Raw genomic sequence first — 27782 nt, 5'->3', positions numbered from 1 at the left:
AAAGCAGATTAAAAAAGTTGAGTTTTTAAACTGGATTTAGATAGGGGCAGAGATGGAGCGTGACGCACCAACACAGAAAGTCTGTTCCAGGCACAGAGCACAGCAGTGTGGAAAGCACAGAGACGGATGCAGGTGATGGAGGAGAAGGGCACAAATCAGAGCAACCTGCCTGATGAACGGAGTTCACAAGGAAGGAACCAGATTAATTTGCATATTTTGGTTGCTCTGAAAACCAGACCCTATTTTTGACCCTCACCCTCAAAGGAGTGCAATGAAGATCTCAATCAAAGCTATGCGGATCATGTGCTTCTTACTAATCCATGTGCTGCATGCACAATCATTTTGCATGCATTTACTATTTTGCAAATAGATATACTAAATAAAAGCATGTTAAATGTTGAGCAATACTTTACAGCAGTGTTGCACTAAAGCCTAATTCTTCCCAGTACGGTACCTCATGCCGATTAACAGATGGCCATCTGGCAGAGGATTGAGAACATGCAAAAAAAAAATCAGATCATCATATTTATTTGTCTTTACCAGTGTAGTACCTGTACTGTCCCTTTCTCTTAAGAGGCTGAAATTAATTACTGCCTTTAGAGTCTTAAATGGAAGGAAATTTTGTTAAATTGTTGGAAGGCCCAAACAGCTTTACAGATAAAGAGAAAGCAATGTGGTTGAAAGTTTGTCATCCCTTATCGGTGACATATATGCAAATAAAGAAAACATTATTCACACCTCCGACCTTCCTTCTGGTGAATCTGCTCATGGCTCTCGTAGAAACAAATGCAGAGGCTGTGTGTCACCTTGCCACTGTACTTTATGGTGTCTTCTGCGCTGAGCCATTTTTTTTTTATTATGAAAAATGTCTGCCAAATCAATTACCGAAATTGAGGACCATTGTAGCTTTGGCACTGGCTCATGTAATGTGATTATTATATTTGTTTTTACAGTTTTAAAACATGCAGTGCGGGCTTTACCAGTGGTGCCTAACAATGAAATAATACAAAAGTTAACTAAGGTATAAACATGCAGCAGGAGAAGTCTCTCTGTGATCATAAAATGATGTTATTTTCTGTTCAGCAGTTCATGTTACTGCTGTTCATGCTAATTAATTAAAGGAGCTGTTGCTGTAATGTGCAAACAGGGAATCTGAGAAACTGAGAGGGCTTTTAGGTCTCCGAGTGAAGTTAAGTCAATCTGGGCGCGGGCAATCAAATATAATGAAATCACTTGTCAGTGCTAAGCTTGCAAAAACTGTGAAGTTTGACTAGGGAGTAAAAGGATTATAATTAGATTTCCAATAGGATAATAACTAAATGGCAGAAAGCAGTAAAGAGAAAATATTACTTTGTTGCCTAATGGTGCTGCTGTTCAGTTTAGTTTTTATCAACGCACTTGTAAGTTGTGCTAATTTAATTTGCTTTTCTCAGCAAAAATGCACTGCTCAAATGGTACTTGAATGTCATTTGCAAAACTCATTGATCTGAAGGTGCACTTAATGACACCCTGTATGTTTATTTTATGTGAAACGGAGATTGGTTGATAAAATGGTTAATGTACTGTCTGCCTTGCTTACAACTGAGTTATGGCAATGGGCAGGTGTTAGTGCACATGCATCACTGTTTCCTATTCCTTCCTACTGCAAAGTGGATCTCTCTATTGGAACAATTATTGATTTATTCATCGATTACTTGGAAAAAGCTTTTATATTGGGTAGTTCTTTGGGCTGACAGCGGCAGGTAAACGGAAGGCATTGCATATACCTTACATAAAAATCTACTGTGCATTAGTATACATTAATCAAAACTATCCACAGGGAAAAAAAAAAGTAAAATATTAGATAAAAATCACTTACACAGCCTGATTCTCCAAGGCTGTGGATACGCATACTTAGTGTGTAGGGTCCAGGGTGTGCAAGATTTAGCATAGAAAGACTTTCTAAGTAAAAACCTAATTACAAACAAGACCATGAGCTACAATTATTGCTGAAATGCATTGGACAGTGGCAATGAAAATTTCATATAAATTGAATTCTACTTGAAATGCTCTCAAGGAGAATGTTTATAGGTTTTAGAAAGATTGGCCTACTTACTGGTTGGAGCAATAGGTTGAAAACTAGGAAAAACAGTATTCAAATCCTGCTTCTCCCACTGACATTCCTTGTGACCTTGGGCAAGTCACTCTATTTCTCGCTGCCTCAGGTACCTACTTAGATTGTAAAGACTGAATTTTAAAAGGCCTGTGCGCATAACATCCGGGGTTTACGTGCGTGGCTGGGCCTTCACGCACTGTACGAATTTTCAAAGGGGCCTGGCCATGCATGAAAACCCCGGTACACGCACAAGTGCCGGGCCTTTTCAAAGGGATGGGCTGGGGGCGGAGCCTGGGTGGGGAGGGCGGGGCATGGTGGGGGCAGGCCAGGACAACGCCATTGTACACTGTCCCAATGACTTGCGAGCAGGCAGCCAGCCGGCACGCGCAGCTTACTTTAGTTCTGGCCCTGAAGTTAAGTTGAAAAACAAAAAAAAAAGGATAGATAGGTAGGGTTTAGGGGGTGGGGAGGAGAGGAGAGGAGATGGGAAGAGGGAGGGAGTTTAGGTAAGGGGGTAGGGAAGTTTCCTCTCAGTCCGCTCCTTAATTGGAGTTGACTGGGAAGGAACTAGGGAAGGCCTGATTGTGTCGCTACGTGTAATATGCTAAAGTTCACCCCCCCCTCGTGCGCGCCACCTGCACAAGGATGCACGCGCGCATCTTTTAAAATCTACCCCTAAGCTCTCTGAGGCAGGCGCTTAGCGTATCTGAAACAATGTTGTAAACCATAATGAGCTAAAACTGGAAAGCTGATGGAAAACTACAAAATATTAGCAGGTAAATTTTCAAAGGAGTTACAAATGTAAAAGTAAAATACTATTGTAGCAATTTTCAAAAGCCTATTTACCTGCATTAAGTGTATCAAACTCAGGCAAATCTTATGGACAATTCAATATTGTAGCAATATTTACAAAAGCCACTTAACGTGGTAAAGTGCATTTACATGTGTAAAATCCAGTTTTAAGCGTGTAAAATCTTTTGAAAATCAGGCCTATATTATTACATTTCCCAGTATAGGTCCTTTGTAAATGGTAAATTTCTGTCCAAACAACTCATCATCCATTGAAGGAGTCTATTCTGCTTTGCTTAAAGATGTGCTTTAACAGCAGATTTGCTTAAGTGGGTGCAGAAGTTCAGATCCTCATAAACAGATTTACTCATGACGGTAGTAAGAAAGGGGGCATATAATGCGCTATTATAAATCTACAAAATAGATGTATTTGCTTAATCCATTGCAGCCATAACCTAGATCAGACAGAAGAGGTAATACCATTTGATTGAAATATGCAGTATGGATCATGGGGATGTGGCATTGACACCAATATTTCATGAGATATCAGAATTCTGTAATGGATCTTGGGAGCTGTACATTGTTAGCAGTAGAGGAAAATTGTATCCATTTGGCCATCAATGCAAGTCCCTGCTCTAGCAGTATTGTGAAATGGAGGAGAATTTAAGGGTGCAGTGCTACATTGCAGAAAGCAGAGTTGCTTACTTGTAACAGGTGTTCTCCCAGGACAGCAGGATGGGTGACGTCATCAGGCGGAGCCCTATTATGGAACGCTTTTGTCAAAGTTTCTAGAAACTTTGTCTGGCACACTGAGCACGCCATGATCCCTGTGTCCACAGGGGTCTCCCTTCAGTCTCGTTTGTAGCAAAAAGCGTGATTGAAAAAATAAAATAATAAACGTAAGCAGACCCAACTCCGCAGGGTGGCAGGTGGGTTTTGTGAGGACTACATCCTGCTGTCCTGGGAGAACACCTGTTACAGGTAAGCAATTCTGGTTTCTCCCAGGACAAGCAGAATGGTAGTCCTCACATATGGGTGATTAGCAAGCTACAAGCTGACTCATATTACAACAGGCCAATAGCAGACAACTTGTGCAGCAGGCACCATAATTGGGATGCTATTGGCAATGATGAGGCAGCCTGAAATCACAGCAGGGGGTTGGGGAAGGAGTTGGGGATTATACTGGAACAAAGGTTTTCAAGACAGATTGGCTAAAGGCAGAGTCTTGACGGACTTTCTTATCTAAGCGGTAGAGGGCTGTGAATGAGTGAAGAAAGCTCCATGTCGCAGCCTAGCAGATGTTGGCAATTGGTACTGAATGATAGTGTGCTACTGATGTTGCCATGGCCCTTACAAAATGTGTCTGCACTCACCCCTGGCGAGGAAGGCCTGCTTCCTCATAGCAGAAATCGATACAGTCTGCTAGCCGGTTGGAGAGAGTTTGTTTGCCCACTGGAATTCGCAGCTTGTCTTTGTCAAAGAAGCAAACAGTTGGGTGGATTTCCTATGGAGTGCAGTACGGTCTACATAGAATGCAAGTGCACGATTACAATCCAAGGTGTGCAAAACCCTCTCGCCTGGTGAGAGAGAGAGGCCTTGGGAAGAGTGGGCAGACTATAGACTGAGTAAGGTGAGAGGCTGTGTCCACCTTAAGAAGAAATTTAGGGTGAGTACAGAGGACCACTCGGTCACAGAGGAACCTAGTGTCGGGTGAGTATGCAACAAGGGCTTGTAACTCACTGACCCTTTTAGCAGAGGTGATGGCTACGAGGAAAAGAATTTTCCATGTTAGAATTTTAATGTTATAGGAATGCAAAAGCTCGAACGGGGAATGCATGAGCCTTGTAAGCACTACATTTAGGCCCCATTCTGTAACCAGTGATCATAGAGGAGGCTTAAGTTGTAGAAAACCCATGATAAGCCAACTCATAAGGGGTTGAGCCATTAACAGGGCATCCCCTACTCCCTGGTGGTATGCTGAGATGGAACTGAGGCGTACCTGTACGGAGGATGTCTGGGGTCCAGAATCCGAAAGGTATCCTAGATAGCCTAATAGAGATGGAGTGGGGCAGGAAAAAGGGGCCAATACGTTTTTGTGCACACCATTTGGTAAATCTTGCCCATTTCAAATGGTAAGATTTATGTGTGGAAGGTTTTTCTGAAGCTACAAGTACCTGAGAATATCAGTGAGTCTGTGTTATGAGATTGACCTGTGGGCAGGCGAATTGGTTACTGGAGTGATAGGTTGAGAAGTATGGGGAAGCATACTTGTCGAGGCCAGTACGGGGTTATGAGAATCATTGAAAACCTGTCCTGCTGTAGCTTCACAAGAGTTTTGGCTAAGAGCAGTATCGAAAGAGATGCATATAGGAGGCCTTTGTTGCAGGGGCAAGCAAAGGCGTCCATGGCTAATGCATTTCGATGGCTGTGTAGGGAGCAGAATCTGTCCACTCTGTGGTTCCATTTGGATGCAAGAGGTCGATGGTTGGTTGACTTCAGCGATAGAAGATTTTGCTTGCTACACATGGATTCAGAGACCACTTGTGGGGATGGAGAAATCGATTGAGATGGTCTGTTAGTATGTTTGGTATGCTTGTTAGATAAGTGGCCCGGAGATGCATGGCGTGTGCAAAGGCCCAGGCCCAGAACTGCGCGGCTTTCTGGCAGAGCAGATAAGAGCCTGTGTGTCCCTGTTTGTTCGACTACCACATTGCCACTATGTTGTCTGTCTGTATCCACAAAGTTTTGTGTGAGACGCAGTGTTTGAAGCATAAAGGGCATAACGCATGGCTCAAAGCTCCAGGAAGTTGTTCTGAGACTTTTCATGGAGTGGAGTCAACGCATTTTGGGTTTGGAGGGTGTTGATATGAGCTCTACAACCCAAGTTGGGTGCGACTGTGGCCAAGATCATCTGAGGATTTGGTTACTGGATCGGTGATATGGATCAGGAATGAAAGTGGTTGAACGGCATAGAGCCACTGAAATTTTAAAATCCACTGAGTTTTTCTCATGGCTAGTCTGGCCATAAGAGTGACGTGGATCGTGGAAACATGTGGCCCAGCAATGGAAGAATTGATGGGCTGAGGCTATGTTGCATGCGCGCAGAGATGTGGACAATTTGATAGGATGTCTGCGCGGTTGTTGGGCAGGAAGGCCGTTACGACTGTAATGCCCAGATCTTCTCCATTTGGGATTTATGGTAGTTGATCAGAAATCCCAGCCAAATTTAGTAGATTTATAGTGAGTCTTAGAGAATTTAGAGCTCCTTGTTTGGATTGACTCCTTATTAGGCAGTCGTCCAGGTAAGGAAATGTGTGAATGCTGTTGTTCTTTGTAGATGAATGGCAGTCACTGCTAGGCATTTGGTGAAATACACAAGTTGTCGAAGCTAGTTCGAATGGCAGAACTTGGTATTGAAAATGTTGTTGACTCACTATGAAGCGTATAGAAAGTCCAGAGAATAGAGGCAACCCCCTTGTTGTAGTAAGGGAAGCATGGTGCTGAGAGAAATTTGTTGAGATTTTTGAGGTCCGGGATGGGCAGAGGTCGCCTGATTTCTTTGAAAGTAGGAAATAGCGAGATTAAAATCCTCTGCCTTGTTGCATCAGGGGGAACGGTATCCCGAGTCCTGGTCCTCAGTGGGATGGCCGTTCTGTTGTCTGGCAAGGTTGAAAAATCCAGGAGCCTGCCCGACTGGCGGACCTGGTGTGATCTGGATATTAGTTGGTCTCACGCGGGAGCGTGAGCGGTAAAAGGTTCTTCTAGCATCCCTCTTTGCTGTGCAAGAAATGTAGAGAGCTGTCGCAGGGTCTCACGGTGGTCTTGCAATTGAGCCACTGTCTGCTGGACCTTGTGCACAAAGAGATTATCTGCGGTGCATGGCAGATCAGCTAGTTTATCTTGGCCTTCGGGCTGTAAATCAGGGGCTGTAAGCCAGGTTACCATCTAGTACAGAGTCCTGTTGCTGGCAACGGGAGGACATTTCAAAGCAATCACATGTTGCTTGAATTTCATGTGGATGGCAGAGAGGTTCCCCTGGTGTTGTGTCAAACATAGCTGGTAAAGAGCAATATGTGATACCAATATGGTCCTTGGAAGATGTTACGACCTAGACCCTCTCAAAAACGTCTGGTCCTTTTTAGTGTCCAGGTCGAAAGGGATGGTTTCAGACACGTCCTTTATTTAGGTCTCGATGGGATCGGTGCCGAAGCAGGATTACAGTGCCCATCGCCCTTCAAGGATCCCGGGATAGGTATAGGGGTCCGTGGAAGCTCAGAAGGAAGAGTCGGCGTCGATGACTTAGGCTGTCATTGGTAAGTGCCACAACAAGGTGGTGCCACAACCCTGCAAATATTGATGGCTCCGGTGTTAGTAGATTCCAGAAGGCATTGAGGATAGCCTGATGGGTGAGGACGTCCAGCTCCTCCCTGGAAGCTGGTATAGGTAGCGCAGCTACTGGGGGAGACAGGCTAGGCATTACTGGCACTTCCACATGAATCTGTGATGGCTCAGTACCTGGCACTGGTGTCAGTGGGGAACGCCTTGGTGCCTCGGAGCATGGAGACTCTTGTACCCGGGCCTGCTTCGCAACTGGCTCAATGGATACTGATGCCGGTGCAGTACCAGTGCCAGCAACGAACACGGGATCACGTCGGTGCCAGCGATGATGTTTCCCTAGGTGCCCGGCCCAGTCATTCTCCAGCACCGAGGAAGTTGCCACGATGTCCAGAATGGCGTCGGCAGACAGTTACCGTGGCAGTAACGATGTTTCTCTCGATGCTCGGCCTGGTCATTCTCCAGCACCTAGGAAAATGCCCTCACTGTCCCGGATGGCATTGGTGATGGACGGTCACCGTGCCGCTACTGCTCCTGGCATTGTTTGTCGCCCAAAGATTACACAGGGCTCTGATTGAGAACCCGAAGTATGGATCGTTTTCTTTAGTCGAGGGCATTGATGGAGGTATCGATGGTGGCTTCGATAGTATCAATGGCATCTAAGGCGGCATCAACGGAAGCACCGATGGCATCGACAGAAGCACCGATGAACTCGACGGATGCACCGATGGAATCGATGGGGGCATCGATGGCATCAATGGAGGCATCGGGGGCATCGATGGAGGCATCGACAGCATCAATGGCGGCCCTGGAGGCAACAGGAAACGTGGATGTCCCAATCCCTCTAGCCCCAATGGAAGATCGCAGCAAGGACACTTGCGGGCATTGTGGGGCGGACCAAGGGTGATAGGCATAGGGAGAAAAGAGGGGTGCAATTCGGTTGGTAACCCGGGGGAACCGATAGTGAGGTGACAGGAACCGACCGAGAACAGGGCACAGTACTCAATGAGTGTCGATGAAATGTATGCAAAGGGAGACCCTGCAAAGGGAGACCCGTGTAGGGAAATTATTTGTGAAGTAAAACTTCAAGTGTTTCCATGGGAAAAGTTGTGAGAAAAGACTCACAGAGCTCCTAAACGCGAGGCAACCTGCAATGCAGAAAAAAAGAGACTGAAGGGAGACCCCTGTGGACACAGGGATCATGGCATGCTGGGCATGCTCAGTGTGCCAGGCAAAGTGTTCCGTAATAGGGCTCCACCTGTTGAAGTCACCCATATGTGAGGACTACCATCCTGCTTGTCCTGGGAGAATAGCGATTCCTCTGCATTACAAACCCTTTTGTAACAACTTGTAATTATTAAAAAACAAAACAGAAGTCTGTTCCTCCAAAATAACTTTTTATACATATGTTATATCTGTTGGCTTCCTATGTTACAAATCTTCTCTGCAACAAATACATTTATTGACGTCTAGTACATTTGTTAGGAAGAAGAATCAATTGACAAGGAGAAAAGTTAACGTAAAGCTGAAACAAACCAGCAACAATAATTGTTGTAACAGCTTTTATTTCAGCTTTCTGTTCATAAAAAAGCAGCAATTTTTAGCTCTCTTGCTCTGCTCAATTGCCCCTTACCTACTGTGTTACTGTATTCATTATATTATCTTGTCTTCTTCAGTAACCCTTACCATTGCTTTCTGCATTTGCCCAAGCATGCTTCTATTCTGTCACTGTTTTGCTTACTACCAGTTCTGTTGGTAGGTATTTCAAGCATCAACTACCTTCTCAGTAAAGTGAAAAGTAATTTTGACTGTACTTTAAAAATGAAGAATAAACAATAAACAAGTTATAGGCAATACTTTCTGTTGGACTAACAATACTTTCTGTTGGACTAGCTTTCAAGAGTTATACTCCATTCATCAGGTCAATACAAAATCTATGGATGATGACGTCTGAATATGCAAGAAAACCATAAGTTGGATTACAGCAACAATGTTGGTTTTCAAAGCTGTAAAGAGTTTTAAATTAAAAGGCAAGATTTAGAGACAAGTAAGGCATGTCAAAGAGATAAAAAAAAGTTAAGGGGTCGATTTTAAAAGGAGCCCGTGGCTGACCATGTGCGCGCAGTTCCTGGCGCATGCACATGTATGGGCTGATTTTATAACATGCGTGCGCCAGATTTTAAAATCCGCACGCACATGTGCGGGCGAATTTTCGGTAAATACGCGTGGTGAAGTAATCGGGCCTCCTCCGGTTCCCTTCCAGTCTGCTCCAATTAAGGAGCGGACTGGGAGGAAACTTTCCTACCCTCTGCCTAACCTTCCTTCTCTTTCCCCTCTCCACCCCAACACCTAACCCCTACCTACCTACCCCAAATTTTTTTATTTCACTACTTACTGCTCCTCTGGAGCAGAAGTAGTTTCCGTGTGTCGGTTGCCGGCGTGCGCTTCCCCGGGACAGCAGCAAATGGCCGCTGTCCCGGCCGGCCTCCGTCCCCCCCATCCCCCCCAGACCCTGGCTCCCGGCCCGCCCCTTTTTCAGGGCCTGGCACCTGTGTGTGTACCAGGGTTTACGGTGCGAGCAAGGCCCAGCCACACCCATAAAACCCGTTTTTTACGCATGCAGGCCTTTGAAAATCTGGGCTTAAGTCTTGAAAGTTAATCACAAATGTATTTAGTCCAATAAAAAGGTACCACTTTCAACTTATTAATTGATCTCTACATGAATCTAAGTAGAATAAAAAGACAATCAAATTACTGTACCTTGCATTGCTGCACTGTCATGTTGGGTCCCATTGTGTTCTGTTTCCATCTCTGGGATTCCAGCATCTGAAAATGCGACACCAAGGATTAATGACTGCCTGATTGCCCCTTGGTAGAATAGCCAGACATGGTTGATCATGGTTACATATAAAACACTATAATGGATACAAGGTTGTTTACATAGATTTTCAGTAGTAAGCACTTAATACAATGCAAAGGTAGTTTTGGACATTCAATGAATGCTTAGTGCCTTTTTTCATATGCTCTCAAGACACCATTCACTGAATTTGTGTGAAATCTTTGCATGCAAATAACATTACTTTTTGAAATATCAGAATTCACTCAGTAAATGCAATGGGGGAAAGAGACAATAGGTAAACAAACTTCAGTGAGTAAGTAGTGATTTGTACAACACAAGTACTTCAGCAAATTGAATTCTGAACTAAGCATTTTCTCCATTCAGTAACAACTTGATTTAACTGTCTGGGAATTATAAACAAGAAATTTCCTATCCAATGGTTCTTATTCCTATTATAAACTGGAACAGTGAAACTGATGATAGAAAAGATGCATTTTCTGTTATTTTCTGAAGCAGAATACAGCATATACCCATATTATGAAGACCAATCAGATTTCTCATGTTAACATTTCATTGGGTTCACATATACAGTAATTAATACTTTGGCATATTACAAAATGGATGGAATGTCATATTATATGGTGGAATATTACTGTACACGGTCACAGCTCAAAAACCTCCCACCAAAAAGAATACAGTAAACAAAAGGTTCTTTAAACGTGTTCTAACCCCTTTTCACAGAGTTCTACATTTAGTTTTCCATAAAAACATAGAAATGACGGCAGAAACGGTCCAAATGGACCATCCAGTCTTCCCAGAAAGCTTATAATAGTATCTGCTGCGCCTATAGGTTACCCCATGCTTATCAGTTTCCCACACCGTAAAAAGTCAGGGTCCTCACTGGTTGCTGTTTGAATCCAATCCCCTGTTATGCCTTGCTGTCGAAGCAGAGAGCAATGTTTGAGTTGTATCAACGTATCAGTCTTATTGGTTAAGAGCAGTAACCACCGCATCAGCAAGTTACCCCATTATTTCCCCAAACCATAAAAGTTGGGCTCTCATTGGTTGCTCTATGACTACAATTCCCCTTTTCCCCCTGCTGCTGAAGCAGAGAGCAATGATGGAAGTTATATCAACAATATCAAGGCTTATTGGTTAAGCCTCATCATTCCTTCCTTCCCAAGCTTTCCTTCTCTCTTGCTGAGACTACATCTCATGCAAATTCTAATTTTTACTGAAATAACAAGGGACCCTGCCAAGCTTTATCTAACAGTTTTCCATTGTGCTGGTCTTTTCTCTATAGACAGGAGGCATGGCCTTGTAGTGGTTACATAAGAGAGGAAGGGCTCAAAGCAAGATAAGGGCAATGGATCATTTACAAAGCAGCAGCTCTACACTCTGCAGTTAAACATACAAATTCAAACTATTACTGGAAACATTAAAAATATTAGAATATACAGTGTATTGTAACTACGTGATAGATTTCCTCATTCATTGTACAAGAATGTGTACAATGAGAGGTGAAGAAATGAATTATTGTCCTACACCATGTCATTAGATCATGGGATCATTTTTTTTTTTCTAAGAGATTAACTACAGAACATAATTAGCAAGGCAGCATCAGTAACTGACTCTCCTGGTTCTGCCAACCTGATTAAACAACTCAAGATTCACTCTTGAATTTTAAGGGCATCAGCAGAACAACATAAATCAATAACTGTCCCTTCACTGATAGGACTCTATCTGTTATCCATTATATATTTATGTCTTATTCCCCATTTTATAATTGCAGCAAGTTGCTCCAGTGTTTGAGTTACACTATAAATAATGCAACTTTACATACAATACATCCAGAAAATGTCTGTGTGCATTATGTGAGTGCTAGCCCCTTCTTAGAACTGCTGTATAAGGGAATGGATATCTTCCTACACACAAACACGCCGAGGATGCAGAGCCATTTGTGCACCAGAAAGGGGCTCTTTATATTACAAAATTGTTTTAAAGTGAAAAAACTGTGAAGACTAGGAAAGTGGAAGACTTTATAGCATTTTGATTGCAGTCATTTAGCTAAGGACAAAGAAGTCTTATGAAAACTGAAATAAAATTAGTAAGGAGGAATAGTTAGTTCTCAAAATCTCCTACAAGAATAGCATGAAATTGTATGGGATTAACCATACTCAAATCCTGGATTTCTAACTGGGCAAAAATCTTCTCTTATGAATAATGCCTTATTCTCTAAGCATTTGCAGACTTTTTATGAATTATTGGAATGTCTCCAAAATGTTTATATTTTCCTTGAACAGCATCTCTTTGGCTTAAATATCTTTCATGTTATCCTTGGATTATACATATGGTTTTGTTTGAAATAGGATTTTGTTTTGAGCAGTAAGGTTCATATTCAAAAGCATTTAGCTGGCTAACTTGAGAAACCAGTTAAATTCTAGCCGGCTAATGAGTTAGGTGGCTAGAATTTAGCCGGATAAGTTAGGAGACATTCCAGGGATGTAGCTGGGAGGAGTCCGAAATTCAGAGTTAGCCAGAAGACTTAGCAGCTAAGTCTGGTCAGCCCAGATAGCTGCCCTAAAGTTAGCCGGCGTATAGATAGCAGGCTAACTTTTATAACTGGCTATATTTAATAGTACGGCAGCACTATTGGATATACCTACAAAGTTATCTGGATAAGTTTAACTGGCTAACCCCTACATGCACTAAGCCGTTATGTTTTCTTGCAGGAAGGCCCCAACTTCACGGGACCGCCATCGCCTTAAAGGGCTGCTGGCCCAAAAAGAAAAGTTACGGCAAAACGGGGAGGTCGAGCGGGGGTCAGTGCTGATCCCCGTAAAAACCTGGGGCCGCCAGTCAAAGCTGTCCCGACACCCCCAAAATGTTTAAACGTTAAAAAATAGAACTGCGTGGCACCCTGCCCCCTCCCCCTTCCTCAAAGTACACAATAAAAAGAGGCCCTGGCTCCTGGCCCCCAATACTTCTCACCCTCCAAGTCACCATATGAATTCCTCCCCAAAGTCAGTCCAATCAATCCCCTCAACCCCAGCCCCCCAACCCGAATTTACCACATGAATCCCCCCACACCCCCCTGAAGTCACTTCAATCAATCCCCCGACACCGGCGCCCCCAAAGTCACCACATGAATCCTCTCTCCCCCCAGCCCCCCTCGAAGTCACTTCAATCAAAACCCCTACCTCATTGCCCCCCGAAGTTGCTACAGGAAACCCCCTACCCCCAAAATAAAAAGTGCAGGATCCTCCACACCCTTCCCCCACCCCAATCCCCCTCCAAAACTACCCCATACCTGACCTTGCCCCAGTCATGTGACTAGGGTAAGGTCCGGTGATCAGATCCAGGACATGTCTGGTCAGATTATTGCCATTTTGGAAAATGATGCTAACCTGGTCGGTTGTGAGGGTGCACCCGGCCCTGACACAGGATCCCTTTCTAGATACGGGGGGGGGGGGGGGGGAGAGTTCTGGAGGGTGGGGAGTCCTAGCCTTTATATTTTTGAGGGGTGGAAAGTTTCCTGTAGGGACTTTGGTGGGGGCCTGGGGAGGTGGGAGGAAACATGTGGGGACTTTGGGGGGCCGGGAGGATTCATAGAATGTCTTTGGGAGGGCCGGGGGTGGGGGCATTCAGGTTGTGACTTGGGGGTGGAAGGGGTAATAGTATCGGGGATGGGGCCACATTTTATTGTGAGCTTTGGGGAAAGGGAGGGCTGGGGCCATCGCCACACAGTTCTTTTTTTTATAACTTTTAAACATTTTGGGGGTGTCAGCACTGACCCCCGCTCAACTTCCCCATTTGGCCACAAATTTTTTCTTTTATTTTTCTGCCACTTTAAATCTGTGGCGGGAGCCTCCAGACCCGCGTTAGGATCCCGAGCCTCCTGCCACACATCTAACGCATTTCAAATAGGTGTAGATATTTTATTGTGGCTGACCACTTTCTTGTCGGCTGCGATAAAATATTTACATCAGATTCTCTACTAATGACCTTCTTTGCATGCATTTGCATTATTTATACATGCAAATGCATGCATAGAAGGTCATTGCAATAGGGGAGGGTATTTGGGTGAGAAGATATAAAATATCACGTATATTGCGCGATATAATGCATGTTAGAGCCCTGACGCGGCTTGATGAATCACCCGGTAACTTTGCTATCTAGACTGTGTCTGAATATGGGCCTCAATAATTTTTATAGCAAATTAAGGGCCTGATTTACTAAGGCTTTTCTCCCATTCTGTGTCTATGGGAAAATGCTTAGTAAATGAGACTCTAAATAGATAAATACTGCTATAAATTGGTAGTTCAAATCCAACACAAATACTACCATTTAACATCCTGAGACCTTCTCCTGATGTGGCCTGCTTAAGGGCCTGTTCCACTTGCTCTCGTCTCTTTGATTCAAATTCCAGAGCTTCTTGCAATTTTCTCTTTGCTTTCTTCTCTTTCTTCAAGCGCTTCTGGATTGTTGCTAAAATACAGAAATATAAATGTGACCACTACGATAAGTCATGTTTCTTCCAGCTTTTACATTCACAAAAAAACAAAAAAGGAATCTTTGCTTGCTGGCATAACAGAACTAACTTTTTAAATGACCTGGTACGTTATCTTCATGGAAGATAACAAGAATGAAATTAGAACAGATTACTATCATCTAAGAACATAATAGTTCAAATGTGGTTTGATTCCCTAAGACTTATTTTCCCATTCTGTGTCTATGGGAATCAAATCCATAGAAAGGGAAAAAAGCCTTAGTGGATCAGGCCCATAGAGAAGTACATAATAAATCAGTGATTCTCAACCCAGTCCTCGGGACACACCTAGCCAGTTAGATTTTCTGGATATTCACCATGAATATGTATGACACAGATTTGCATATAATGGAGTCAGTGCATTGCCAATTTCTCATACATATTCATTGTAGCTATCCTGAAAACCTGACTGGTCCTGGCTAGTTGTGTCCCGAGGACTGGTTGAGAACCCTCGCAATAAACAAGATATTGATATCAAGATTCTTTTTTCAAGTATTTTAAAGAGCATTCTCATAAGGCAAAACAAAAAAAAAGAACTCACACATTCAGTTTAGAGCAGAAAAATATACAAAATATATAAAACAAAAAGCTAATCAAAATATTGGCCACATTAAATGGGTCAGGGCCAGCCAGTGTCTTGGGCATCCTACTGAGGTAGTGTGCTCTAGCCAGGGATCCAAATTGGATCCAAAGCCACTCCTCGTGCTTTGGATCCAATTTGTCAACAAAAGCACTGAAAGTGCATCTTGTAGCAGGCCTTCCTCCAGCCCTTGGGCTGTTGAGGACTCGCAGAGTTGTCTGGGCATGCCATCTGTGGAAGAATGATCAAACAGGAAGGAATAAAAATGTGCCAATTTAGATTTCGTTTATTATGATCATCTTAAAAATTGTGTGTGTGTGGGGGGAGAAGGTTTATTTCTTAGAGCCTGAAGTCATGTTAGTTATGACATGTTAAATACTTATAGCACCAGCAGTTATAAAATTTTAGCAATTCATTGTCATCTTGCAGATCTATTGCACATTGCCATAGCAACCTACTGCAAGTTCATTGATTTAAACGGTGTTAATCGTGGGAAAGAGCAAACTGACAAGTTTCTATTTGCTGACTTTGCACATAAAAGGCAAAATTACTGATACTGTGTGCATACTGTAAAAATTGTATGTATTAAGTCACTTAATTAAAATGAGAATATTTATTTAATAATTTGAATCACAAATTTATAATAAAAAAAAACATAGGCATTATTAGCATTTATCTTCAAAATGTTGTGCTGGCACAGCCTCATAAAAGACAAAGGATTTGATTTATCAAAGGGTTTCTTGAATCTGTGCCTGTCTGAAAATCCTTCAATAGATAGGCCTTCCATGCTTTGCCAGTATAATCTTTCAAAAACTTTTATTCACCGACAAACACATTTCAAAAGCGTGTATGTTGGACTCTTCCAATGACGTCGTCTTTAATCTCCCAGCAATTGGTGTTCATACTGTCGATTTGCCTGTGGTAACCATGGCAGTCCATGGTCTGCTCCTTGAAGTTAATGGAGCTGCAGGAGATTGATAGGGCAGGGCTTCCCAAAGCTGTCCTGGAGATCCGCGCAGCCAGTCAGGGTTTCCGGATATTCACAATGAATATGCATGAGATATAGGGTGGCCAACTTTTCCACAGACCAGGATGGACACTCAAGGGCAGAGGAGGTGGAGCCCTCATTTGCATAAATTTGCTGAGGAAAAAGGACAGGGAGGGGAAGCACTAGGCCTGGGCCTAGGGCGCTGACCATTAGGGGGTGTGAGCCATGTGGGGCTGCCACTGCTCATTACCCAAAAAACCGAGAGGTAGGAGTTGGGGGCGGCGACCGGGGGCAGGAGGGTGTGTTGGCATGACTGAGGTGGAGCACAAAGCAAAAGGTGCCTAGGGCACCTAATCCCCTTGCATTGGCCCTGGCAAGAGGCAGCAGGAAGAGGAGGAGATAGAAGAGGATGGGGAGAGAGGAGGAGGCTGTGGAGGAAGAAAGTGCCTCCCCTCAAGCTGCTTCCTCCTTCAGCAAAATCCTCTTCTCCCTTCAGCTCCTCCCCCCCCCCCCCCCAATTGCGCTTGCCCAATTCCCTGGCTGCTTTCCTCCCCATTTGGTCCCCCATTCTCTCTCTCTGTCTTCTGTCTCTTCCCCCTCTTCTCTTCAGTCTCTCTTCTATTTTATCTTCACCCCATTCCCTCTTCAGTCCTCTTGCTCTCTCTAATGCCCCCACACCCCCCCACCCCTAACTCATTGCTCCTGCTTTGCTCCCCAGACACCAGCTCTCCTAATCCTCCCATCCATCCATTTTCCTAACCTATGGTCCCCTGTCCTGATGGTTGCAAGTCCGGCTTGGATTGAAGACAGTGGTTAGGAGAGCCTGAGCTGGACAGCAGCAGATCCCCACGTGATGATGCAGGCAGCAGGGTCCTGCTGAGTCCCACATGCAGCACGGCAAAACTAAGGCAGCAGTTCCTGTGCTGCACAGCGTGCACTCGGGGACACAACACAGATGCCATGGCAGGAATCAGGGAAGGCTGAGACTTACCAGCAGCAGCAGCACCAGCAAAAAGGGTGAAAACGCAAATTGCTATTATTTTTAACTTGCTTGCAGTGGACATTACATCTTAATGTAAGTTCCATTGTAGCAAGTTGCAGGCAGGGGAAGGATCAAAGCTCACCTTGTCATTCATTGACTGGCAGCAGCTCTCTAATTGCTGGGGTAGGTGGGACCATAGCCCCGATGGACCACCCCTTTCCGATAGGCTGTGAGTCTGAGCATGTACAGAAGCTTTTTTTTGTTTCCTACATGTGTCCAGGCCACCGATTGGTGCAGCAGCCAGAAGGAAAATGTAATCTGATTGGTCCCTGCTATTGTATAATCAGACACTGTACAGCTGACGGGAAAACCGGACTGTCCGGTCCAAAACCAGGCAGTTGGTCACTCTGAGATAAATTAGCATATACTGGGTCTCCAATGTATAACAGAGGGACCGATGCAATACAGTGCGTACAGTTGAGCGCACTATATAACCCGCATTTGGACGCGGGTTGAATAGGCGCTAATCAATCCCCTAATGCAATAAGGGGATTAGCGCCTATTCAACGCGCATCCGATGCAGAGTGAATCTAATAGCACTCATCACATGCAAATGCATGTGAATAAGGCTATTAGGCATTCACTCAGATGCAAAAAAAAAAAGTGCATCTCAGATGCATATTTAGCAATCAGCTATTAACTCCTACCTGGATCAGGCGTTAATAGCTGAGCGCATTTAAAACAAGTACAGAAAAGCAGAAAAAACTGCTTTTCTGCACTTCCTCCTACTTAATATCGTTGTGATATTAAGTAGGAGGAAAACCTTAAAGAAACAAGTCTAAAAAAACAAACCAAAAAACACTTGTCAGTCAGGTGCAGGAAACGGATGTTCAACTAACAAGCGTCCGTTTCCTGAACCCCCGGCGTCAGTTTTCCTAACTGACGGACGGCCGAGTTAGGGAAACTGACACCGTTATACTCGGCATCGGTTTTCCTAACCAGCAGACAGTCGAGTTAGGAAAACCGATCGGGTTCTCGTTAGCAAGAAGGTGCTAGGGGCGCGCAAGCGACCCTAGTGCCTCCTTGCTAACGCAACTCCCTAATTTAAATATTGCATGGCGCCCCCCTTGGGGCACCTGGAGCGCATTAAGAAAGTGGGTGCTGACTGTTCAGCTCCCGCTTTCTACACAAATTTATTGCAACAGCCCCAGAGTTGCTTACTTGTAACAGGTGTTCTCTAAGGACAGCAGAATGCCAGTCCTCACATATGAGTGACATTATCGGATAGAGTCCCGGCATGGAAAACTTATATTAAAGTTTCTAGAACTTTGACTGAGCCTCTCTGTGCATGTCCAGCATCCCATTATACCATGCATCCACACGGGGATCCTCTATCTTATAACCAAATTGAGAAATAAAATTTAATTAAAAACAATACCTACAAAATGACACTCAACTCTGCGGGGTGGCAGGTGGGTTTTGTGAGGACTGGCATCCTGCTGTCCTCAGAGAACACTTGTTACAGGTAAGCAACTCTGCTTTCTCTGAGGACAAGCAAAATGGCAGTCCTCGTACATGGATGAATCCCTAGTTACAGGTTTCCTCCCAACATAAAAGGGGTCCAACAAAACACTAAACAAGTTCCAAAGACACAACAACAACTACAACCAGTTTTGTTGGTAACAAGGGGAGGGGGCAGCCTGAAAAGAAAGAATGGGCCTTAAGTGGGAACAGAGTTAGATTGTACACTTCAAACAGGTTCTGAAGGACAGACTGGTCAAATTTGCTGTGATGTCGGCCATCACTATCCAGACAGTACTGCATGTGAATGTGTGGAGAGAACCCCACCTCGCAGCTCTGCAGACCTTCTCCTCCATGGAAACTGCTCGCAAGTGGGCCACCAATGCTACCATAGCTCTAACATACAGGCCGATACAGTACAGTGCGCTCCGACGGAGCGCACTGTTAGCCTGCTATTGGACGCACGTTTTCCCTTACCCCTTATTCAGTAAGGGGAGGAAAACACACGTCCAACCCGCGGCACCTAATAGCGCCCTCAACCTCTCTTTAGAGGTCAGGTGACCATGGCCAGGTTCCTTCGGTTCTTTTTTCTCCACAGCAGGAAGTGCTGGGTCCATTCGTAGTGCAGGAGCACTGGTTTGTTTCAACCCAGGTAACACCTTAGGCCGGAGTTCCTTCACCTTGTCTCGGAGCCGCCAGTCAATCCGAGTAGCTAAGGCTATCAATTCTTCCAGTGAGTCAGGTGTCTGACGAGCAGCTAGCTCGTCCTTCATGCAGGTATCCAGGCCTCTGCAAAAGAGTGTCTTCAGACATCTGGGGTCTCAGCGAAGTTCCGCTGCAAGAATTTTAAACTCTATGGCAAGTTCAGCCAGGGATCTGTTGCCTTGCTTCAAGCCCAATAAAGCAAACCCGGCAACAGATATACAAGCAGGGTCATCAAAAACGGATTTAAACAAGTCCATAAATTCTTCTATGTCCTGCAAAATAGGGTCCTTGCGTTCCCACAAGGTTGCAGTAAGTTTCTCCAAGGTTTCTTGCTGTTCTGAGATGCATTGAGCCAGGCCCGGAATAGCCTGCAAAGAAGAAAGGTGAGCTGGGTCCATGGGCTACTGACATCCAATACTTAGCTGCTTCTCCAAATTATTTTCTTTAAAGCCAAATTCACTGGAGTTAACTTCTCCAAATTTTAAAGCCGGAATCACTGGAGTTAACTTCACCTATTTTAAGGCCGGATGTGACTTCTCCAAAATTTTAAAGCTGGATTCACTGGAGTTAGCAATCTGTTAGATTTGCTGCTCAGAGTTAGCAATCTGTTATGAGATAGACTGCGGAGTTAGCAAACTGTTAGGATTGCTCCTCCCTAGGGGAGGAGTTAGCAGTCTGTTAGGAATCTCCGTGAGGAGTTAGCAATCCTGTTGAGCGTTGCTCCCCCAGAGTGGAGGAGCTAGCAATCTGTTAGCAACTCTGCTAGGGTTAGAGGTCTGTTGGCAAACTGTTATAGAGCTGCTCCCCAGAGGGGAGAGGTCAGCAACCATATAAGAACTGTTCTTCCAGAGGGGAGGAGTTAGTATCTGTTATGGATCTCCGCACAGAGTGGCAACCTGATATACGAGAGTTCCCCTGAAGGGAGGTGTTGGCCATCTGTATGGTTCCTGCTAAGAAGTAGCAATTAGTCATGATACAGTTCCTGAGGAAGGAAATGTTAGCAACAGTTGAGAGTTAGACTGCAAGGTAGCAGTTTGTTGTACTCAGCTCTTGAAGTGTGAGAGATGAGCACTCTAATGTAGAATGGTGAATCCTTGGGCCGATGGCAGATGATAGTGCCCCCAGGAGGATATCATGAGAGGGACCACTGACTAGGCTGGAGTATGGAGACAGACATAGATAGTTCTTTATTAGACAGATAGTAGAACCACCAAAGGTGGCAGCAGTGAGCTGATGTGCCCGGCAGGGCTGAAGTCCTTCAGATCCTGGAACTTCTAACTCCGGGTTTGTTGAGCTGTAGAGAGAGATTCATAGATAGTGAGTAGACATGGTATGCTGGACACATAACCAGAAGTAGATGATACACTTACATAGATTAATAAGAAGGCTCAGTAGCTGGAGAGAGTTAGGCCCTCGAGGAGCGAGTACCTGGTTCCAGGGACAGCTCTGAGAGAACGATGGTAACTCACAGTTATCTATCTCTGTAATGGTTTCTTAGGCAATAGAGAATAGTTAGTATATTCAGGAACAGGAGCCTCTAGGCAAGTACTGGTTCCTATATGCAAACTGAAATAAGAACTCACAATATCTGTATATGAAATAGCTTCTAAAATAGAAGAGAGTCTTCGGAGGGTTTTAGGAACATGGGCCCTCAAGGAGCGAGTACCGGTTCCTATATGCAACTGGAATAGAAACTCACAATGTTCACGTCTGCGATTGCTTCCAGGCAAAAGGGAGTCTTCTGAGCGTTCAGGGACATAGGCCCTCGAGGAGCAAGTACCGGATCCCGTCTTAGCAATCTGAAAACAAGAAGAGAGAGCGGGGCCCCCGAGGAGCGGGTACCCCTGGTAAGTTCGAAGAGGCGGAGCAGCGGTGAATGAAGTGGGTCGAGATAATCCCCGCAATCAATCCCTTGCTAACTCGATTCGTAAGCGTAAGTAAAGACCTTTTATGTTGGAAGCGGTTGACGTCACTATGGGGGGACGTCCCTGAGGTTAACGCCCTTGCTGGTACAAACGTCAGAGCGCGCACACGCACCCTACGTCATCATGAACATGGCGGATCCGCAGCATCAGGTCAGCCCGGGGACACCGGGAAGAACGGTGAGGAGAAGCCGCGGCAGCAACTGTCCATTAGACCCGAAGGGAATCGCCTCAGAGGTAGAGAGGGTGGAGCGAGGGCAAAAGCAGGCACGAATGCAACACCCACAACACCTAGACTCCGCATTGCCTTCTCCATGGCCATCTGTGTGTGCCTCTCTAACTCCTCCTCAAAGGTCACCAATGCCAATACTGACTGCAATCCAGGAGGTGCGACCACATCTGGTTCAGAACCAAGAGGAGGGTCGGTGGTGGGCATCAGAGCTGGTGGAGACAGTCGCAAACCCCTGGCATCACTGGAGGACTGGTGGTCCTTGCCACAGGGATACTTTGGAGGTACTGCAGCCAGCGGTGGATTCACGATGTCGGACTGGCCCGGGTATTTGCCGCCCAGGCCGGCCCAGGACACATCACGTGGTCTGCCAAGCGCGGCTCCATCACGGCCACGCATGGCAGACCACGTGACTGGAGCGACCAGCCCACCGGGGGATGCCCGATCCCCCGATAGGCCAGTCCGCCCCTGACTGCAGCTGAAGCTGGTGGATCCCCTCGCCCAGCATTGTGCATTGACAGGGACTGATGCCAATGCCTCTTTGGCTTCCCCCAATGCTTGGATCAGTCCTTCCTCGGTGCCAAGGCTGAAGAAGAAGAACCTGATGTCTTTGACCTGAGGGAGGCAGACGATGGTCTGGCATCCTTGACAGATATGGGCATCGACGGAACTGATGGCTCCCCCAATGTAGATGCCTTGGTGTCCATTGGTATGGCTCCATGATGCTGATACCTCCAATGCCAACATCAATGGTCCAGCCTTCTCCGACCCGAATAGTTACTTCATCTTCTCGAGTTGAATCTTACGTCCTTTAGGGGTCAACTTGGCACACTAGCTGCGATCCCAGACATCATGCGATACCAGGCAGAGGATACATCGTTCATGAACATCCCTGATTGATATAGTCCTTCAGCAAAAGGGGCACGACTTAAAACCAGACATGGACATGTTGGCAGAAAATAAAAGGGACAACAAATTGAACTCAATGGTAGCGACTAACAGTGACTGGTAGGCATCGAGGGCACTGCCATTCTGGGGACATCAGTGAAAGAAAATTTACTGAAATGCCGCAAAACCTGGCTAAGACTACTAAGGGAATAAAGGCCAAGGGACCCTGTATCGATGACAGAAACTTGCTGGACAGTGAAAAAAAATGCGAAAAAGATTCAATTATCTGTGACCATGAAGCTCTGCAGAAAAAAAGAAGCTGAGGGGACCCCACATGGATACAATGACATTCCGTACCAGGCTCCATCCAATGATGTCACCCATGGGTGAAGACTGCCATCCTGCTTATCCTTGGAGAAATAAATGTATCTCATGGATATTCCTCATAGATATCTTGAAAACCTGTGGGGTCCCCAGGAGAACTTTGGAAAGCCCTGCTATGGGGGCCATCATAGATTAACAGAAGAGAACAGCATAGTAAAATATTTTTAATATCAAAATGAAGAATATTTTCTTACATAGCATTCTGGATATGCTGAAAGACATCTTTTTTAAAAACCCTGTTTACTAATTATGCCATGTAATATAATCAAAAGCAATTTAACCATGCTAAATGTTTACAAAAGCATTAATCAACTACAGTACTTTTCTTATAACATGAGCACCCTGGGCTGTTCATCCTTTCTCCACCCGACTCCTCACAAATCTTTCCCATAATTCTGGCTTCACTATAAAATATAGATACAAAACTTGGAACTCAAGGGTCACAGGTTTATTATTATTAATACAGACATATGATCTCACTTGCATCAATCAAGCCCTCTCCCCCTACCCAATACCTAGGTAACCCATCAACGATATCCCAGCTAGGTGGGTAACCAATAAGGCCACCCTGGCCGTTTAGCATTGGTGAACCAACTGAAGCCACTGTCTGGAGACTGCCATATCCCAGTAAGGCCACTTTCTGGAGATGCACTCAATTACACCAAAGGCTTCCCAGGGTCTTGTAGCATTGTGCTCTCCATCAGCTGGGCACATCAGATCACTGCTACACTAACAAGAAATGACTTGGGTACTCTACCACCTATTTAAAAATCTAGGACATTTAGCAAATTAAGAAAGTGCCATTATGCACATATAGCACAAAGAAGGTCAGTGGGAGAAATGTCAACCACTTCAGGAACAAAAGGAGTGAGAACATCTCATTCCCTTGCCTGGCCTTTCCCTGTTTCATCAGCCCATATGACACCCTACCAACCAGTGGCAGGGATTTTCTTGCTACATAGATCAAACCACATAGATCTGTTGCTGCCATGTGACTCCTTCCTCATCAGATTAACCCCCCACCCCTTCCCACCTGCAGACATGTCAGAAGGAAATATAAGTTTTAGTCCATGGTATTCCAGGCAGCCATGGACCCAGCTTGGCTGGCCCTGCCAAAAAAACTGAATATACATATTTCCATTGTAGCAGATAAATATAAAAAGAACTTGCAACCAAAATAAATTGCATATTTAAAATGTAAATTATGTTCATTTGATGCACTTCAACAAATTGCAGATGATATATTGCATATTACTCTCCGTATGATCAAAGACTGTAGTACAGGAATTCATTCTTAATGCAATTTAATGATGTTTTCAAATTTAATCAAATAGTTCTTGAACATATAAAAGGAAAATCTATTATCAACCAGTCTAGAAATTCTGGGCATTTATTATAATTTAATTCTTAATATCTTTATGTATGGCAGTAAGAACTCTTGAGTAAGAAACCTGGTGAGACTTAGATGGATTTCAAATTTTATGTATAATTTGCTGAAAACCCAGTTGGTACAATGGAATAATGTTAAGTTACTAGATAACTGTGTGGCTGGTAGACAAGAGGATCATTTGGTAACTTGCCTTTCTGATGTGAATGAACTTTATGCATCAAGTAAATAGGAATTTAGAGAGCTCTGGGGCAAAGCAGGCTGTGCACATGTGTGTACCAATTATATAGGAAGGTGCAGAAGAGAGGTTCTGGAGGCTAAGCATAGGCTTCTAGGTACTGTAGTAACCTGAAAGCCAGATCCTCTGCATAAATCCTAACTACAGAAGTCCAGCTTCTGTCCATAATCTAACATTAGTTTGGGAAACCTTACTCCACCTCTAACTAGGAGTTAAGTTTCCAGCACCAAGAAAACATGAGTTAAGCCAGTGCACTTCTCTGTACTGGGAGGTAATAGCTAATGCTATCATTAGCATGGGATTTGCAAGAGAGGGCACTAACCTGTACACACATTGGTGTGCACAAAACTCCTTGCCGCAACAACAGTAATGTTTGCATACAGAAAATGTGTGCAGAACTGTGGGTTAAACTGTGTACTAAGTCAAGCACAACACTATTACATCAGTCCCTCATGTCTGGGGGGAGGGGGAGTCATAATCATTGTGCAATGGCAACACCTAGTGGCTGGATTTTGGGCAGTGTTTGCTGGTGCATAGCTCTCGGTCAAGAACTGTCACTGCAATCATTGGTTTAAGTAAATTGGGAGAGAACAGAAAATAAAATGGGGGGAGGTGGGATGAATCCACAAGTAGTTCCAAATGATGGCTTATGATACCATTTTCCAGCCCTAACAACTGTCCTGGAAGTCCAAAGAAGCATGAAAAAAACTGCTGGGCCAAAAAAAAAATAAAAAATTGTATTATTCCTTTCTGTTATGTATTTCATTCCTGAAATGAAATGTGTATCTGAAGTGTTTGATAGCTCCTCCTAATAAGACACCCTCACCATTAGGGAACTATAGCCACAAAATCTCTTTAGCATATTTGGTCATAAGTAAATCAGTAGTCCTACAGTGCTCATTAATTTGACATATCTTAACTATGAATAAGGTATAAGCAACTACAAATTAAGGTTAGGGAGGGATATTATTAAAGAACGGTGCATAATAAAAAGACACCTTTATTTTGCTTTAAAAGTCAGATGTATTAAATACTGAGTTTTCACATAGACACAAAGAAGTCGATATTCCAAAAAAGCTGAACTCCTAAATTTAGGATTCTAAGGTAGGGCCCGAATTTTTCAGCTGAAAATTCACATAAATGTAGGTACCTAAATCTTCTAAATTTAGACCAGATAGTATTATGTTCCTAAGTTAACTACTTAGTGCTGACAAGCTCCTAACTTTCTTTCTGTATCTGCCCTCCGTTGCCACCCATTTTTAGGAGGCAAAATTTAGGTGCTTAGGGAAACCAGGATCCCAAATTTTGGAACTCAGACCTATTACATTTTCAAAAGGACCAAATTAGGAGCAGAACTCCCAGATTTAGGGTCCTAAACCCTTTGAAAATTGGCCTAATTTTGGAGACACCTTTAGTATATTTGACAATGAATATTAACATGCAAGAAATGAAATATGGAAAAGAAAAGAGTGCTAGTAATAAGATGATCAAAGAAAGAAAAAATAAGCTAAAGAATCATTCAAGCTGCTATTTTGAGTAGTATATCATAAGTATTGCTGCTTTCATGAACACCTTCCCTACTTTGTGGATATGGTCAAATTCACAGATAATCTGGGAAGATGACCTGATGACTCCAGGAACTCGAAGATAATGTTTTCCAGTCCTCCATTGAAATGCTGATCCTTGGGATATATTCTGATGTTTGTAAGACATTTTTGTACCTAAACATGGTATACAGGATTATGAAAATGCTTTATGATGGGAGTTCAGAAAGCATACCAAATAAATGAATCTTGGTATATGTAGTCTTGGTCACTAGAGAATTGTGCCTGTGTTGGGAACACAGAAACTGTTTACAAAGCTATCAGTTAATATGTCCCCTACAGATGATCTGATCAAGAAACACAACCAAAACACAATCTACAAAAACCAGGGTTGCAAATTAATACACAGAAAAGGGAAGATAATGTGAAATAACCATAAAAATCTCATATGGAGCAATGCATTTATCTGTGCTTGCCTATCAGTTAACACCAGAATACAACTGTCCAGAGCTCTCAAGGCTCAAACCTAATGTGTATTGAATCTGAGTTCTCTAGTGGATATGCCATGAACTTTTTTCTTTTTTTTCTGCTCAGACTTACCTCTGCTTTGTAACTCAGCTGTAAGTTGCCTTTCCAGATTTTCTCTCAGTTCTCTCTCTCTGCACAGTTCCATTTTTAATTCTTTCTTTTCCTGCTGTATCTGTTTTTCCTGGACTCTGGCATTGTCCACTGCTACTTTTAGTAGGCCCTGTGCAAAAAGAACAGCTCATTCTAAAATTACCGTATAACCATTGATCATATTTTGAACATTTTTATCTATCGTGCTGTTCTAGTGTATGAAAACTACCCCAAGCGTTTGCTGAAAAATATATTGTTTAAATAATTTCCTATTTCACTTGCAGAACACTGGACTGCTAGTGCTGACTCCATTTATTTATTTATTTGTTTTTCTATACCAACATTCAATAAGGAATATCACATCGGTTTACATGGTAACTCATGGACAACAGGTCGTATTATCTTTACATCGTAACAGCAACAGTGTCCTATTATCGTAACAGTATAACTGAATAACATTAATAAACAGTTTGGAGATTCGTTTGGAATACTATATAGCAACGCAACTGTGTTAGATCATATAACAGAATAACATTAATAAACAATTTGAAAATTCGTTTGGAATATAATATGGCAACGTATCTGCGTTAGATCATTGAGGTGTTTGTGAGCTCTAAGTTTGAGGTATACAGATATTCTGGGGGGATGGGGACTTGTTTAGATCAATCAGAAGTCGGGGGTGAGATTTATTGTAGTCTTTCTTAATAGGAAGTTCCCTTAGTGAATTATGGGTGGTGTTGGTTTTCTGGTTGTTTTACAGAATCGCAGGGTTAACTTGTTGGCTGGAAGGCTTTCTGGAATAGCCAGGTTTTTAGTGATTTCTTGAAGATCTGGGTTGAGGGCTCAGTTCTGAGTTCTGAAGGTAGTTTATTTCACAGTGTGGGGACTGCTATTGAGATTGCGCGTTCTCGTGTTGAGGTGAGGTGGGCCTGTTTGTTGGAGGGGATAGAAAGTAGTCCGGTGTTTTTGGATCGAAGGTTTCTTTGTGAGTTGTATGGGTGAAGGGTGTCTTTTAGCCAGTCTGTCTTTTCATTGTTGATGGATTTGTGCATGAGGATTAGGGCTTTGTATTGAATTCTGTGGGTTATGGGGAGACAGGGGAGGTCAATTAATGCTACTCGGCGATAAACATCTAAAATAAAAAGTGATTCATTCCAGTTCTACAATTATTAAAATATTTCATGAGTGG

The 27782-nt window shown here is 43.8% G+C and overlaps 1 protein-coding gene across 5 annotated transcripts in view; it reads right to left on the bottom strand.

The window, feature by feature from the left end:
- Positions 1-27782, bottom strand: part of DACH2 (dachshund family transcription factor 2) — a 912520-nt gene that overhangs the window by 22017 nt on the left and 862721 nt on the right. For 4 of the 5 annotated variants that reach the window (XM_029606588.1, XM_029606590.1, XM_029606591.1 and 1 more), the window contains 3 exons: positions 26576-26723; positions 14403-14546; positions 9980-10045 (listed from right to left, as the gene is read on the bottom strand). In XM_029606588.1, the coding sequence (XP_029462448.1) occupies positions 9980-10045; positions 14403-14546; positions 26576-26723 (358 nt within the window). The remainder of the gene's footprint in view (positions 1-9979; positions 10046-14402; positions 14547-26575; positions 26724-27782) is intronic. The other variant, XM_029606589.1, reaches the window with a different exon arrangement.

This window comes from Rhinatrema bivittatum, chromosome 6, assembly GCF_901001135.1.
Source record: "Rhinatrema bivittatum chromosome 6, aRhiBiv1.1, whole genome shotgun sequence".
Taxonomy (NCBI): domain Eukaryota; kingdom Metazoa; phylum Chordata; class Amphibia; order Gymnophiona; family Rhinatrematidae; genus Rhinatrema; species Rhinatrema bivittatum.
The sequence above is the reverse complement of the archived record's forward strand: the minus strand, read 5'-3'. Positions and strand labels throughout refer to the sequence as shown.